Source organism: Nerophis ophidion, linkage group LG26 (genome assembly GCF_033978795.1).
Source record: "Nerophis ophidion isolate RoL-2023_Sa linkage group LG26, RoL_Noph_v1.0, whole genome shotgun sequence".
Taxonomy (NCBI): Eukaryota; Metazoa; Chordata; class Actinopteri; order Syngnathiformes; family Syngnathidae; genus Nerophis; species Nerophis ophidion.
Genome location: NC_084636.1, coordinates 447,912 through 460,027, shown reverse-complemented (window position 1 = coordinate 460,027; position 12,116 = coordinate 447,912). Strand labels below are relative to the sequence as shown.

Below are 12,116 nucleotides of genomic sequence, written 5' to 3'. Positions count from 1 at the left end.
GTATATGTCCCTGTTGTTCAGCAATGTTTGCCAGCGATATCAAGATTCAGTTTACGATGTCTAGCCTACGAGAGTTTTATTCATACTATTAGGGATATTTTCTTGATGCTAACAAATATCACCAAAGACGCTATAAAAGAGGTGGCAAAGTGGTTTTCACTGAGGGCCACATGGCAGTTATGTTTAGCCCCGAGGGCCGCTTCTAACAGTCAATACTATTATCACACCATTTTTTTAATGCATTCTATGAGTAGATTTTTTTAAACTATAGTATAAAAAAAAATATGGTAAGTTGCAATAATGTCACCTCATAATGTAGTGTATATTACTGTAAATGGAAAAACAGTACTGTTGTTTTTATGGTTAAAAATGGCAGCTCAATTGCCAGAATAATACTGTAAAATTTACATTTGTTTTTTTTACTATGAATTAAAAAAAACTGCAATTTTATTATAAAATTTTTGCACTTGAGCAGCCAGTTTTTTTTATTTTTTTTACCACAAATCAACAACTGTATATTATTTGTGTATTACTGTAAATGTCAAAACGGCACCACAGTTAACTACAGTAAAACAAAAAGTATTTTTTTTCATTTGGAGAAAAATGCTGTAAAAAGCACAGTAAATTTCATAATTTGAGCATGAAATCTATTGCTACTTTGACATTGCACAATTTGATGGATAACTTGTTTTGGAATCATTATTAGTATTTATTTCTATTTAAAAATGGTTTGAATGTTTGATAATATATTTTTGCATAATTAGACAATATTGAAGTTAACATAATTTGCGATTACATGGAGTACATATATTTTTTTCTCCCAAAATAGAAATAAAACAATACATCTAGTAAGAAAAGTGACAGTACTTTATTGACACATGTTATTTCCAGGCCTTGGAGGGGCAAATAAAATTAAAGCTGCAAGCAGCGTTGGTCGGGTCCGCCTTTGGCTGCTCCGCTTTGGCTGCTGCCCCCGCGACTGAAGCCCTGGTCTTAGTCAGACCAACATAGAGGTCTTTGTTTCATGTCTGTCCGACATTCCTACCAGAAGTTACAAGCAGTTTTATCTGTTTCCTCTTCCTAGGAGCAGTTTTTTCTGTGTTTTATTCAAAAATTGCAATAGAGCGCAATTTTGAGTTTTAAGGTTTGTTTTTTTCACTAGATCACAATTTCTGCCAGTCCTGATGTGTGTGCCAAGTTTGGTGAGTTTTGAAGCATTTTAAGGGGGTCAAATTACAGCTCAAAGAGGCAAAAATAGCGTTTTTTGCGAAAAAGTTGCTTTGAATGAGTTTTTGCAAAATTTCAGTTGATTTTGGGTATAGACGTTTTTTATTGGAAATGTAGGTCTAAGTCAGACCTACACAGAGGTTTTTGTTTCATGTCTCTACGACATTCCTAACGGAAGTTACAAGCAGTCTGTTTTTTGTCTCTTCCTAGGGGGCGCTAGCGTGCAATTTTCATTTTTGGGGTTTGGTTGCTTAATAAGTTGGTCTGCCGCTCCATACCGATGTGTGTGTCAAATTTGGTGAGTTTTGAAGCATGTTAAGGGGGTCAAATTAGGGTGCGAAGGTGCGAGCGCGCCTTTGGCTGCTGCCCCCAAGCCCCACAGTAGAAAACGCCTTTGTGCCACTATTTAATGCATTGTGAAAGTAATGCAGTTGTTGTATTGAAATGAAAATATCAAACTTCCTGTTCATTTTTGCCAAAGTATGTTAATTATTCAAATGTAGGTCTAAGTCAGACCTACATAGTGGTTTTTGTTTCATGTCTCTGTGACATTCCTACTGGAAGTTACAAGCAGTTTTGTCAGTGTTTTCTTCCTAGGAGCAGTTTGTCTGTGTTGTATTCCTAGGGGGCGCTAGAGCACAATTTAGAGTTTTGGGGTTTGGTTTTTTTATTAGCTCGCAATTGTTGCCAGTCCTGATGTGTGTGCCAAGTTTGTTGAGTTTTGAAGCATTTTAAGGGGGTCAAATTACAGCTCAAAGAGGCAAAAATTACATTTTTTAGGAAACTTTGCGCAGGGGTTCTTTGAAGGCGCGTAAAATCAAAACCGGAGCAGTAATCAAAATTCTGATCCATATTTTTAATCAGAAGGGTCCAATCTCTCTCCTGTGCGAGTTTGAAGCCGAAACTACAAACGCGCTCGGAGGAGATAACTTTTGAAAAAAGGTGACAGTTGTTTACAAAACTTTTATTTTGAAGGGGTAATATTTAACTTCCTGTTGATTTTTGCTGAAGAATGTCAATTATTAAAATTTAGGTCTAAGTGAGACCTACATAGAAGTTTTTGTTTCATGTCTATCTAACATTCCTACTGGAAGTTACTAGCAGTTTTGTCTGTTTTCTCATCCTAGGAGCAGTTATTTCTGTGTTTTATTCAAAAATTGCGCTAGAGCGCACTTTTGAGTTTTGGGGTTTGGTTTTTTCGTTAGATCGCAATTTCCGCTGGTCCTGATGTGTGTGCCAAGTTTGGTGAGTTTTGGAGCATTTTAAGAGGGCCAAATTACAGCTCAAAGAGGAAAAAATTGCATTTTTTGCGAAAATTTTGTTTTGAAGTGGTTTTTGCCAACTTCCTGTTGATTTTTTTCCCGAGAATATACATTTAGGAAATGTAGGTCTTGGTTGGACCTACGTAGAGGTTTTTGTTTGATGTCTCTACGACACTCCTCTCTGAGCTGCTACCTTACCGTGGTAGAGGAGTTTGCGTGTCCCAATGATCCTAGGATCTATGTTGTCTGGGGGCTTTCATGCCCCCTGGTAGGGTCTCCCAAGACAAACAGGTCCTAGGTGAGTGATCAGACAAAGAGCAGCTCAAAGACTTCTATGGAATTACAACAAAATGAACTCAGATTTCCCTCGCCCGGACGCGGGTCACCGGGGCCCCGCTCTGGAGCCAGGCCCGGAGTTGGGGCACGATGGCGAGCGCCTGGTGGCCGGGCCTGTCCCCATGGGGCCCGGCCGGGCACAGCCCGAAGAGGCAACGTGGGTCATCCCTCCAATGGGCTCACCACTCATGGGAGGGGCCATAGAGGTCGGGGGCATTGTGAGCTGGGCGGCAGCCGAAGGCAGGGCACTTGGCGGTCCGATCCTCGGCTACAGAAGCTAGCTCTTGGGACGTGGAACGTCACCTCACTGGGGGGAAAGGAGCCTGAGCTAGTCCGCGAGGTAGAGAAGTTCCGGCTGGATATAGTCGGACTCACCTCGACGCACAGCAAGGGCTCTGGAACCAGTTCTCTCGAGAGGGACTGGACCCTCTTCCACTCTGGCGTTGCCGGCAGTGAGAGGCGACGGGCTGGGGTGGCAATTCTCATTGCCCCCTGGCTCAAAGCCTGCACGTTTGAGTTCAACCGAGTGGACGAGAGGGTAGCTTCCCTTCGCCTTCGGGTGGGGGGACGGGTCCTGACTGTTGTTTGTGCTTACGCACCAAACAGCAGTTCAGAATACCCACCCTTTTTGGGCACACTCGAGGGAGTACTGGAAAGTGCTCCCCCGGGTGATTCCCTTGTCCTACTGGGGGACTTCAACGCTCATGTTGGCAACGACAGTGAAACCTGGAGAGGCGTGATTGGGAAGAATGGTCGCCCGGATCTAAACCCGAGTGGTGTTTTGTTATTGGACTTTTGTGCTCGTCACAGTTTGTCCATAACAAACACCATGTTCAAACATAAGGGTGTCCATATGTGCACTTGGCACCAGGACACCCTAGGCCGCAGTTCCATGATCGACTTTGAAGTTCTGTCATCGGATTTGCGGCCTTATGTTTTGGACACTCGGGGGAAGAGAGGGGCGGAGCTTTCTACCGATCACCACCTGGTGGTGAGTTGCCTGCGATGGTGGGGGAGGATGCCGGACAGACCTGGCAGGCCCAAACGCATTGTGAGGGTCTGCTGGGAACGTCTGGCAGAGGCTCCTGTCAGAGAGAGTTTCAATTCACACCTCCGGGAGAACTTTGAACATGTCACGAGGGAGGTGCGGGACATTGAGTCCGAGTGGACCATGTTCTGCACCTCTATTGTCGAGGCGGCTGATTGGAGCTGTGGCCGCAAGGTAGTTGGTGCTTGTCGGGGCGGAAATCCTAAAACACCTTGGTGGACACCAGCAGTGAGGGATGCCGTCAAGCTGAAGAAGGAGTCCTATCGGGTTCTTTTGGCTCATAGGACTCCGGAGGCAGTGGACGGGTACCGACGGGCCAAGCGGTGTGCAGCTTTAGCGGTCGCGGAGGCAAAAACTCGGACATGGGAAGAGTTCGGGGAAGCCATGGAAAACGACTTCCGGACGGCTTCGAAGCGATTCTGGACCACCATACGCCACCTCAGGAAGGGGAAGCAGTGCACTATCAACACCGTGTATGGTGCGGATGGTGTTCTGCTGACTTCGACTGTGGATGTTGTGGATCGGTGGAGGGAATACTTCGAAGACCTCCTCAATCCCACCAACACGTCTTCCTTTGTGGAAGCGGTGCCTGGGGAAGCTGCAGTAGACTTTACTATTTCTGGGGCTGAGGTCGCTGAGGTAGTTAAAAAGCTCCTCGGCGGCAAGGCCCCGGGGGTGGATGAGATCCGCCCGGAGTTCCTTAAGGCTCTGGATGCTGTGGGGCTGTCTTGGTTGACAAGACTGTGCAGCATCGCGTGGACATCGGGGGCGATACCTCTCTTTAAGAAGGGGGACCGGAGGGTGTGTTCCAACTCTCGTGGGATCACACTCAGCCTTCCCGGTAAGGTTTATTCAGGTGTACTGGAGAGGAGGCTTCGCCGGATAGTCGAACCTCGGATTCAGGAGGAACAGTGTGGTTTTCGTCCTGGTCATGGAACTGTGGACCAGCTCTATACTCTCGGCAGGGTTCTTGAGGGTGCATGGGAGTTTGCCCAACCAGTCTACATGTGCTTTGTGGACTTGGAGAAGGCATTCGACCGTGTCCCTCGGGAAGTCCTGTGGGGAGTGCTCAGAGAGTATGGGGTACCGGACTGTCTTATTGTGGCAGTCCGCTCCCTGTACGATCAGTGTCAGACCTTAGTCCGCATTGCTGGCAGTAAGTCGGACACGTTTCCAGTGAGGGTTGGACTCCGCCAAGGCTGTCCTTTGTCACCGATTCTGTTCATAACTTTTATGGACAGAATTTCTAGGCGCAGTCAAGGCGTTGAGGGGTTCCGGTTTGGTGGCCACGGGATTAGGTCTCTGCTTTTTGCAGATGATGTAGTCCTGTTGGCTTCATCTGACCGGGATCTTCAGCTCTCACTGGATCGGTTCGCAGCCGAGTGTGAAGCGACCGGAATGAGAATCAGCACCTCCAAGTCCGAGTCCATGGTTCTCGCCTGGAAAAGGGTGGAGTGCCATCTCCGGGTTGGGGAGGAGACCCTGCCCCAAGTGGAGGAGTTCAAGTACCTAGGAGTCTTGTTCACGAGTGGGGGAAGAGTGGATCGTGAGATCGACAGGCGGATCGGTGCGGCGTCTTCAGTAATGCGGACGTTGTATCGATCCGTTGTGGTGAAGAAGGAGCTGAGCCGGAAGGCAAAGCTCTCAATTTACCGGTCGATCTACGTTCCCATCCTCACCTATGGTCATGAGCTTTGGGTCATGACCGAAAGGATAAGATCACGTGTCCAAGCGGCCCAAATGACTTTCCTCCGTGGCGGGTCTCTCCCTTAGAGATAGGGTGAGGAGCTCTGCCATCCGGGAGGAACTCAAAGTAAAGCCGCTGCTCCTTCACATCGAGAGGAGCCAGATGAGGTGGTTCGGGCATCTGGTCAGGATGCCACCCGAACGCCTCCCTAGGGAGGTGTTTAGGGCACGTCCAGCTGGTAGGAGGCCACGGGGAAGACCCAGGACACGTTGGGAAGACTATGTCTCCCGGCTGGCCTGGGAACGCCTCGGGATCCCCCGGGAAGAGCTGGACGAAGTGGCTGGAGATAGGGAAGTCTGGGCTTCCCTGCTTAGGCTGCTGCCCCCGCGACCCGACCTCGGATAAGCGGAAGATGATGGATGGATGGATGGTCTCTACGACATTGCTACTGGAAGTTACAAGCTGTCTGTTTTTTGTTTCTTCCTAGGGGGCGCTAGCGCGCAATTTTGAATTTTGGGGTTTGGTTGCTTAATATGATGGGAAGGCACACAGTACCGATGTGTGTGTAAAATTTGGTGAGTTTTGAAGCATGTTAAGGGGGTCAAATTACAGCGCGAACGAGCGGAATAATAATAAAGAAAAAAGAATAAAACGCACGAGATTCAATAGGGTCCTTGCCTATGGCAAAGGACTCCTGTGGAGTCCTTTGCCATAGGCAGGGCGGACCCTAATGAAGTGGCGGGCCACATCTGGCCCCCGGGCCTTGACTTTGACACCGGTGCGCTCTAATGTGGTCATCTGTGTCGAAAAAAGCACATTGCTTTCCAGCACAACAACAACAACCAAGCTTTTAGTTTCTGTTATGGACCAACAATCATAATATTTATCACTAGGACTTAACATGACGTTAGTTTATTTGCACAAGCAGGTCTTTGTAGTTACATTTAGGAATAACCACAAACTAATGAGATCTCTTGTCCTTTTCTTACATTTGGTTCTGCTCTCAAACACTACTATTATAATAGACATTAGACCTCAATTGCATCACAGAAAGTTTGTCAAACAAATCAAATGTTCAAACATTTTACAAAGTGATCACTGCAGACACACACATGTTCCGATTGTATTCCACAAGATGATATTTTAACAGCCATTTCCTTTGACACATTTTAGTTTTTCCCCTGACTTTATTACTTCATGAGCCACTTCATACGAGATTCTATGGAAGCCGTTTCCCATCTCTCTATTTGAACGACTGGAACAGCCAAGATCAGAACAGCAATACTGCATTTTCTGCTCGATCTCTCTCACTTGTTTTAATGCTACGCTCAAGCTGCTTGACCTTTGTGTGAATTGAGCAGCCAAGAAGAAAACAGATGTTATGTCATATGCAACTGTGGAGAATGCATATATGTTTAAGAGTTCTTTCTTTATACGTAGTCATGTTTAAAGCAGCTAGTGTTTTTCCATTTGTACTCTATTTTTCCAGGAATATGTCCGCAAGTAAACTGTGTGTGTTACCTTGAAGGTTTGCAATGTAGGGGTTGGAGTACTCCCTTAAATATTATCTGTAGTAGAACAATGAGCCTGTATTCCTTTCTGGAAAGGGTGGGGGCTGTTTGCATATTGAAGAAGTTGTCTCTTCCTGTTTGAATGTTAGACACGAGATGACGGTATGACTGTATTGATGTGGGCTGGTTTCCTGAAGCTTCAGTAAAACATGATAATATTCCTATTCTGTCTTCTTCTTCTTACTCTGCATGTATGTCATCTGAAAGCACTTGGGATTGACCAGTGACTTTAATTCCCTGAGAGGTAGAAGGTCAGACGCAACACAACCCAGCTATTTATTACTTAGTTTATTTTGTCCTCGTTATCCTATTTTTTAAAAATGATTATTTAATCCAAATTTTATCAGACAAGGGTAAACCGATTGACATTGTGAATACCACAGGCCTCTTTACACACAGAAATGCATAGTGCCGCCTCAGAAATACTGTAATGCTTGTATTCCGTCACGTGGCTTCTTCCTACAAGTAAAGAAAGTGGAGGTTCATCAAGCCAAAGTGCGCAAACTCTCTGAGTATGATAGGGGCCTAGATTTTCCTGCAAAAAGCAGATACGTGCGCAAAAAAAAAAATCAAACTATTCAATGGAATGGAGAAAAAGATTTGCCGAGTGATATCAAGGATTATCCGTCGGTCGCGTTTCTAGACGTATCAAACTATCTTGTGCTCCAGACTTCATTCTGCACGACAAAACAGATGGAAACTTGGAAAAGCATGGAGGACATGGGTATCAAAACTCTCTCGGATAAATCGTGAATCGCGTTTGCTCGAGTAAGGTTGTATTTTACGATTTAACTTTACCTCTTGCAAGGACACGTCCATGTAAACCAGGGATGTCCAAACTAATGTTATGGTTTACTAAGTGGAGGTGACGGCAAACAGACACCAGGTGGCAGTAATGAACAGAGATAGCTGCTTGATATTTCTGATTGATTACAAAACTTTAAGGAAGCCGTCACAAAGGTAAACGAGGTAATAATTATTAATTAAATATTCATTATATGTACACATTTATATGTATAGGCTATATGTATATATATATATATATATATATATTTATATATACATACACACATTCTTCCATCCGTCCATTTCCTGCCGCTTATTGGGGGGCGCTGGTGCCTATCTCAGCTACAATCGGGCGGAAGGCGGCATACACCCTGGACAAGTCGCCACCTCACCGCAGTATATACACACATATACATATTTACATATATATGTATATATATACATATATATGCATACATACATATATTTACATATATATTTACATATATATATACACACACACACACATATATATATATATATATATATATATATATATATATATATATATATATATATATATATATATATATATATATATATATATATATATATATATATATATATATATATACACACACATACATATACATACATACATATATTTACTTTGCATACAGTTGACTTTCGGCCCCGGTCAATTTTTTTCAGCCCAATGCCGCCCCCCCAGTCAAAAACTGTGATGAGCAGCACCTGATAGCCTTGCCCTGTACTGTAGTTTTGCATATTGGCTTTAGGTGAAGCACTCACAGAGATCATCAGAGACGCCATTGAAGACCTGGCAGGTTGTGAAAAAAGAGCGGGAAGTGACCACCACAGCGCCTGGTTGTTGCTGCACATGTTCTTATGTTTGGAAGTCATCACCTCATTTGAACGCAATAAAAACATTTGAAAACATCAACAAATGGAAATGGAAGAAGATGAACATATTTAAACATGTGGTTGTTAGGGCTAGTGCAGCCATTCTTTCTGCTGCCCTTTGTTTGTGTTGAAGATTTACATTCAATTACATTTAGTTGTATTTATTTTGTTTTAGTCCATGTTGAGGCTTGTGGCAGTGGTTTTGGGGGCTGGCGATCTTGCCAGCTTCGTTCTCTTTTGTTGTGGGGTTGTTGGGCTTGTCGGGTGTCGGCCCAGGCTTGCCCTCGCCTCATTCACGCCCAGTGTCGTGCCGCCGTCGAGGTGCTGGCCTGTCCTTGTGTTTGCACAAATGGCCCCCGGGCCACACTTTTCACACCCCTTATTATGTGTGAATGTAACACTAAGTCCACTAATTGTTAGACTCCTGGTGGTGGATACACTGTGTCATTCACCACTGCTGCAAAACGATTGACACTTTATTATGTAAATAACCATTTCCTCCTTTACTCAAACAACAAGAATAAGAAAAACACCATTTCAAAAAGGTGTATGAAAAAAAGGACAGCAGGCCTATTTGTCTTACAAACGTGAGCATTACTGCAGACAGCAAAGCTGTTCCATTGTGTTGTGGTGATGTGTGCACATTTATGCACGTTATTTGAAAGTTGTTTGCACAAAGTCCTCCTCCATCCTCCAAGATCACCACTTCTTCACAAGCTGAAGATAAAAGAAGTGTTTAGTAAAGCTTGGGGAGCTATGCTAGCATGCTAAGTCCTAGCTTACCTTGCTGGTTAGCCCAGGAAAGGCTGAGGTCGGGGAGCGGGTGTGCATGTTAATTGATGACACCTTCTTAGGACTCCTAACCTTTGACCTGTGCTGGACTCACGTACCTGTCGCGCCTCGCTGGACTGCGATGGATTTATTCCGCTGGTAGAACCTTCCCCGGACGGACTCGGCAAACTTTTGGTTTCGGGCGGAGCGGCCGGGGTCACCAGAGCTTTATTCTTCATCAGCGTGGACAGAACTGAGGAAGAGGAGGAGATCATCACTCACATGGACTCAGTGGTGCTTCTAGCTCTAATTGCACCCTGGGTGAGAACCCCTTCTTTTGGAAACAAGGCACTGAGTAAAAAAAAATGGTGGGGCCCCTAAAGCCTGAATCAGACTATAGTAAACTGCTGTAGTTATAGAGCTCAGGTGTCAAAGTCAAGGCCAGGGCGCCAGATGTGGCCCACCACTTCATTTTATTTGGCCCTGGAAAGCCTGGAAATAACATGTATCACTAAAGTATATATATATATATATATATATATATATATATATATATATATATATATATATATATATATATATATATATATATATATATATATATATATATATATATATATATATATATATATATATATATATATATATATATATATATATATATATATATATATATATATATATTCATTTGTACTTAAAAGGAACAAAAGCGTTGGTGAATTAATTTGTTCAAATGTATTATTTTGGTTACGATTGACACACATATATACATATAGATATATATATATATACATATACATATATACATATATATATATATATATATATATATATATGTAGGTGTAGGAAAAATCAAAAGAACTGTTTCATGAGGGGTTCCCTCAATCATCTCCTGATGATTGAGGGAACCCCTCATGAAACAGTTCTGTAGAGATGAAGTAGTCTTGTGATTTTTCCCACACCTACATATTGCGCTGTACCACGGTATCGAGCACTATTCTCTGGATAATCCAATCAAGACATACATATATATATATATGTATATATATATATATACATATATATATATATATATATATATATATATATATATGTATGTCTTGATATATATATATATATATATATATATATATATATATATATATATATATATATATATATATATATATATATAATGAATGACAGACAGACAGAACCAGACTCTGTGGTTCTGGTCAAATCGAGCACGCCATTACCTTCTCTGGTGAGGTTTTCCGCAGCATTCATGGCCTTGCCACTCAGATCACTGACCATGTTGTCCACGGTGGCCTCGTGGCGCAGGAAGATGGGCCGGACCACGCGGTCGTAGATGACCCGCGATCCGTTCCAGGACATGGGAGCCATGCACCACAACAGGAAGAGACACTGCTCGGACAACGGGGGAGTACAAATGAGAAGGCGTGGAAGAGAAAGCAGGTCAACGTGACGGCGGCCACCTTGAAGGCGTAGTAAAAAGGGAACCAGTAGAGGAAGATGTCGGAGAAGAACTCTCCCAGGCTGAAGACGCCATACACCACCCAGTAGGTCAACCATTTTGTGTCATCTTCTTTGCTGGGACTCTCGATGGCTTTGACTCTGCACACACACACACCTGACGCTACTTCCTGTCTGAAATGTGAGGGATAGACCAGAGAGAACTCACGAGAAGTACGCCGGGTACACAAAACCAATCAGGTTGCAGACCAGCGAGGCGCCGTAGCCGTAGACCAGGTAGAGTCCCGTCGCTGACACAGCACCTGAAGGCCACACATGACTTTACCTAGCTTAGCATGTGGGATTAGCATGTCCACACTATGGCCGCTAATGTGTGCGTGTGTGTGTGTGTTTGTGTTCAGCAGATTAACTGAATCCTCTGGTGAGCTCAACGCAACACAACATACTGCAGTACCCGCGGCAAGGATCTTCTTCTTGATGCCAGTCTTCTCTTCCAACTTCCCCAGGAAGTCTGTGACCACGTTCTTCTCGTTGAGGAAGTTCTCTGCTCGCTCCTTGAGCGAGCAGAGGAAGGTGAGCAGGCCCATGTCCGCAATGGCACCCGAGTGCAGGCTGCAGGCGAGAGGAAGACAAGGGCAGGGACTCAGGACTAATCCTTCACGTCCACCTGCTGCCCGCAGGGGGAGGAGACCAGGCAGGAAAGGGCGCAGTCTTCTGCTACTAAGTATGCGTCGTATTTCATTTTAATCAATAATCAAACCAGCCAATTCCTGGAGGAATGCATGTGAATGCTCCAATGCTGAAGTTCAAGTGAAATGCTGAGAGAATGTAGTATGAATGGAAGAATAGTTTGAATGTTGGAATGCTTTGAATGTTGAAGAGTTTGAATTTCCAGGGAAACCGGAATTTGGTTCCAATCAGGCTGCATATTTTCAAGTTCCAACAATTTGAATCAGGTGGAAAATGTTGGAGTTGTGGAACTTTGAAGAATGCCCCAATGATTTCAATGGGAATGTCGGGAAAAGAGGGATTTTTTTGGAGCTTAGGAAAAAAAG

General features: G+C 44.1%; 1 protein-coding gene across 2 annotated transcripts; it reads right to left on the bottom strand.

The window, feature by feature from the left end:
* Window positions 1–9,280: 9,280 nt before the first annotated feature.
* On the bottom strand, window positions 9,281–11,750 carry LOC133543472 (receptor expression-enhancing protein 6-like). 2 transcript variants are annotated; one of them, XM_061888048.1, is made up of 7 exons: window positions 11,516–11,750; window positions 11,270–11,363; window positions 11,064–11,202; window positions 10,824–10,992; window positions 9,708–9,841; window positions 9,601–9,623; window positions 9,281–9,534 (listed from the first exon to the last, which is right to left on the bottom strand). In XM_061888048.1, exons 1-6 carry the CDS (start codon window positions 11,646–11,648, stop codon window positions 9,609–9,611), a joined length of 684 nt encoding a protein of 227 aa, XP_061744032.1. In that variant the 5' UTR covers window positions 11,649–11,750; the 3' UTR covers window positions 9,281–9,534; window positions 9,601–9,608. The 2 variants fall into 2 exon arrangements, with proteins under 2 accessions (XP_061744032.1, XP_061744031.1); XM_061888047.1 differs by having other exon boundaries at window positions 9,601–9,841.
* Between the last annotated feature and the right edge of the window lie 366 nt (window positions 11,751–12,116).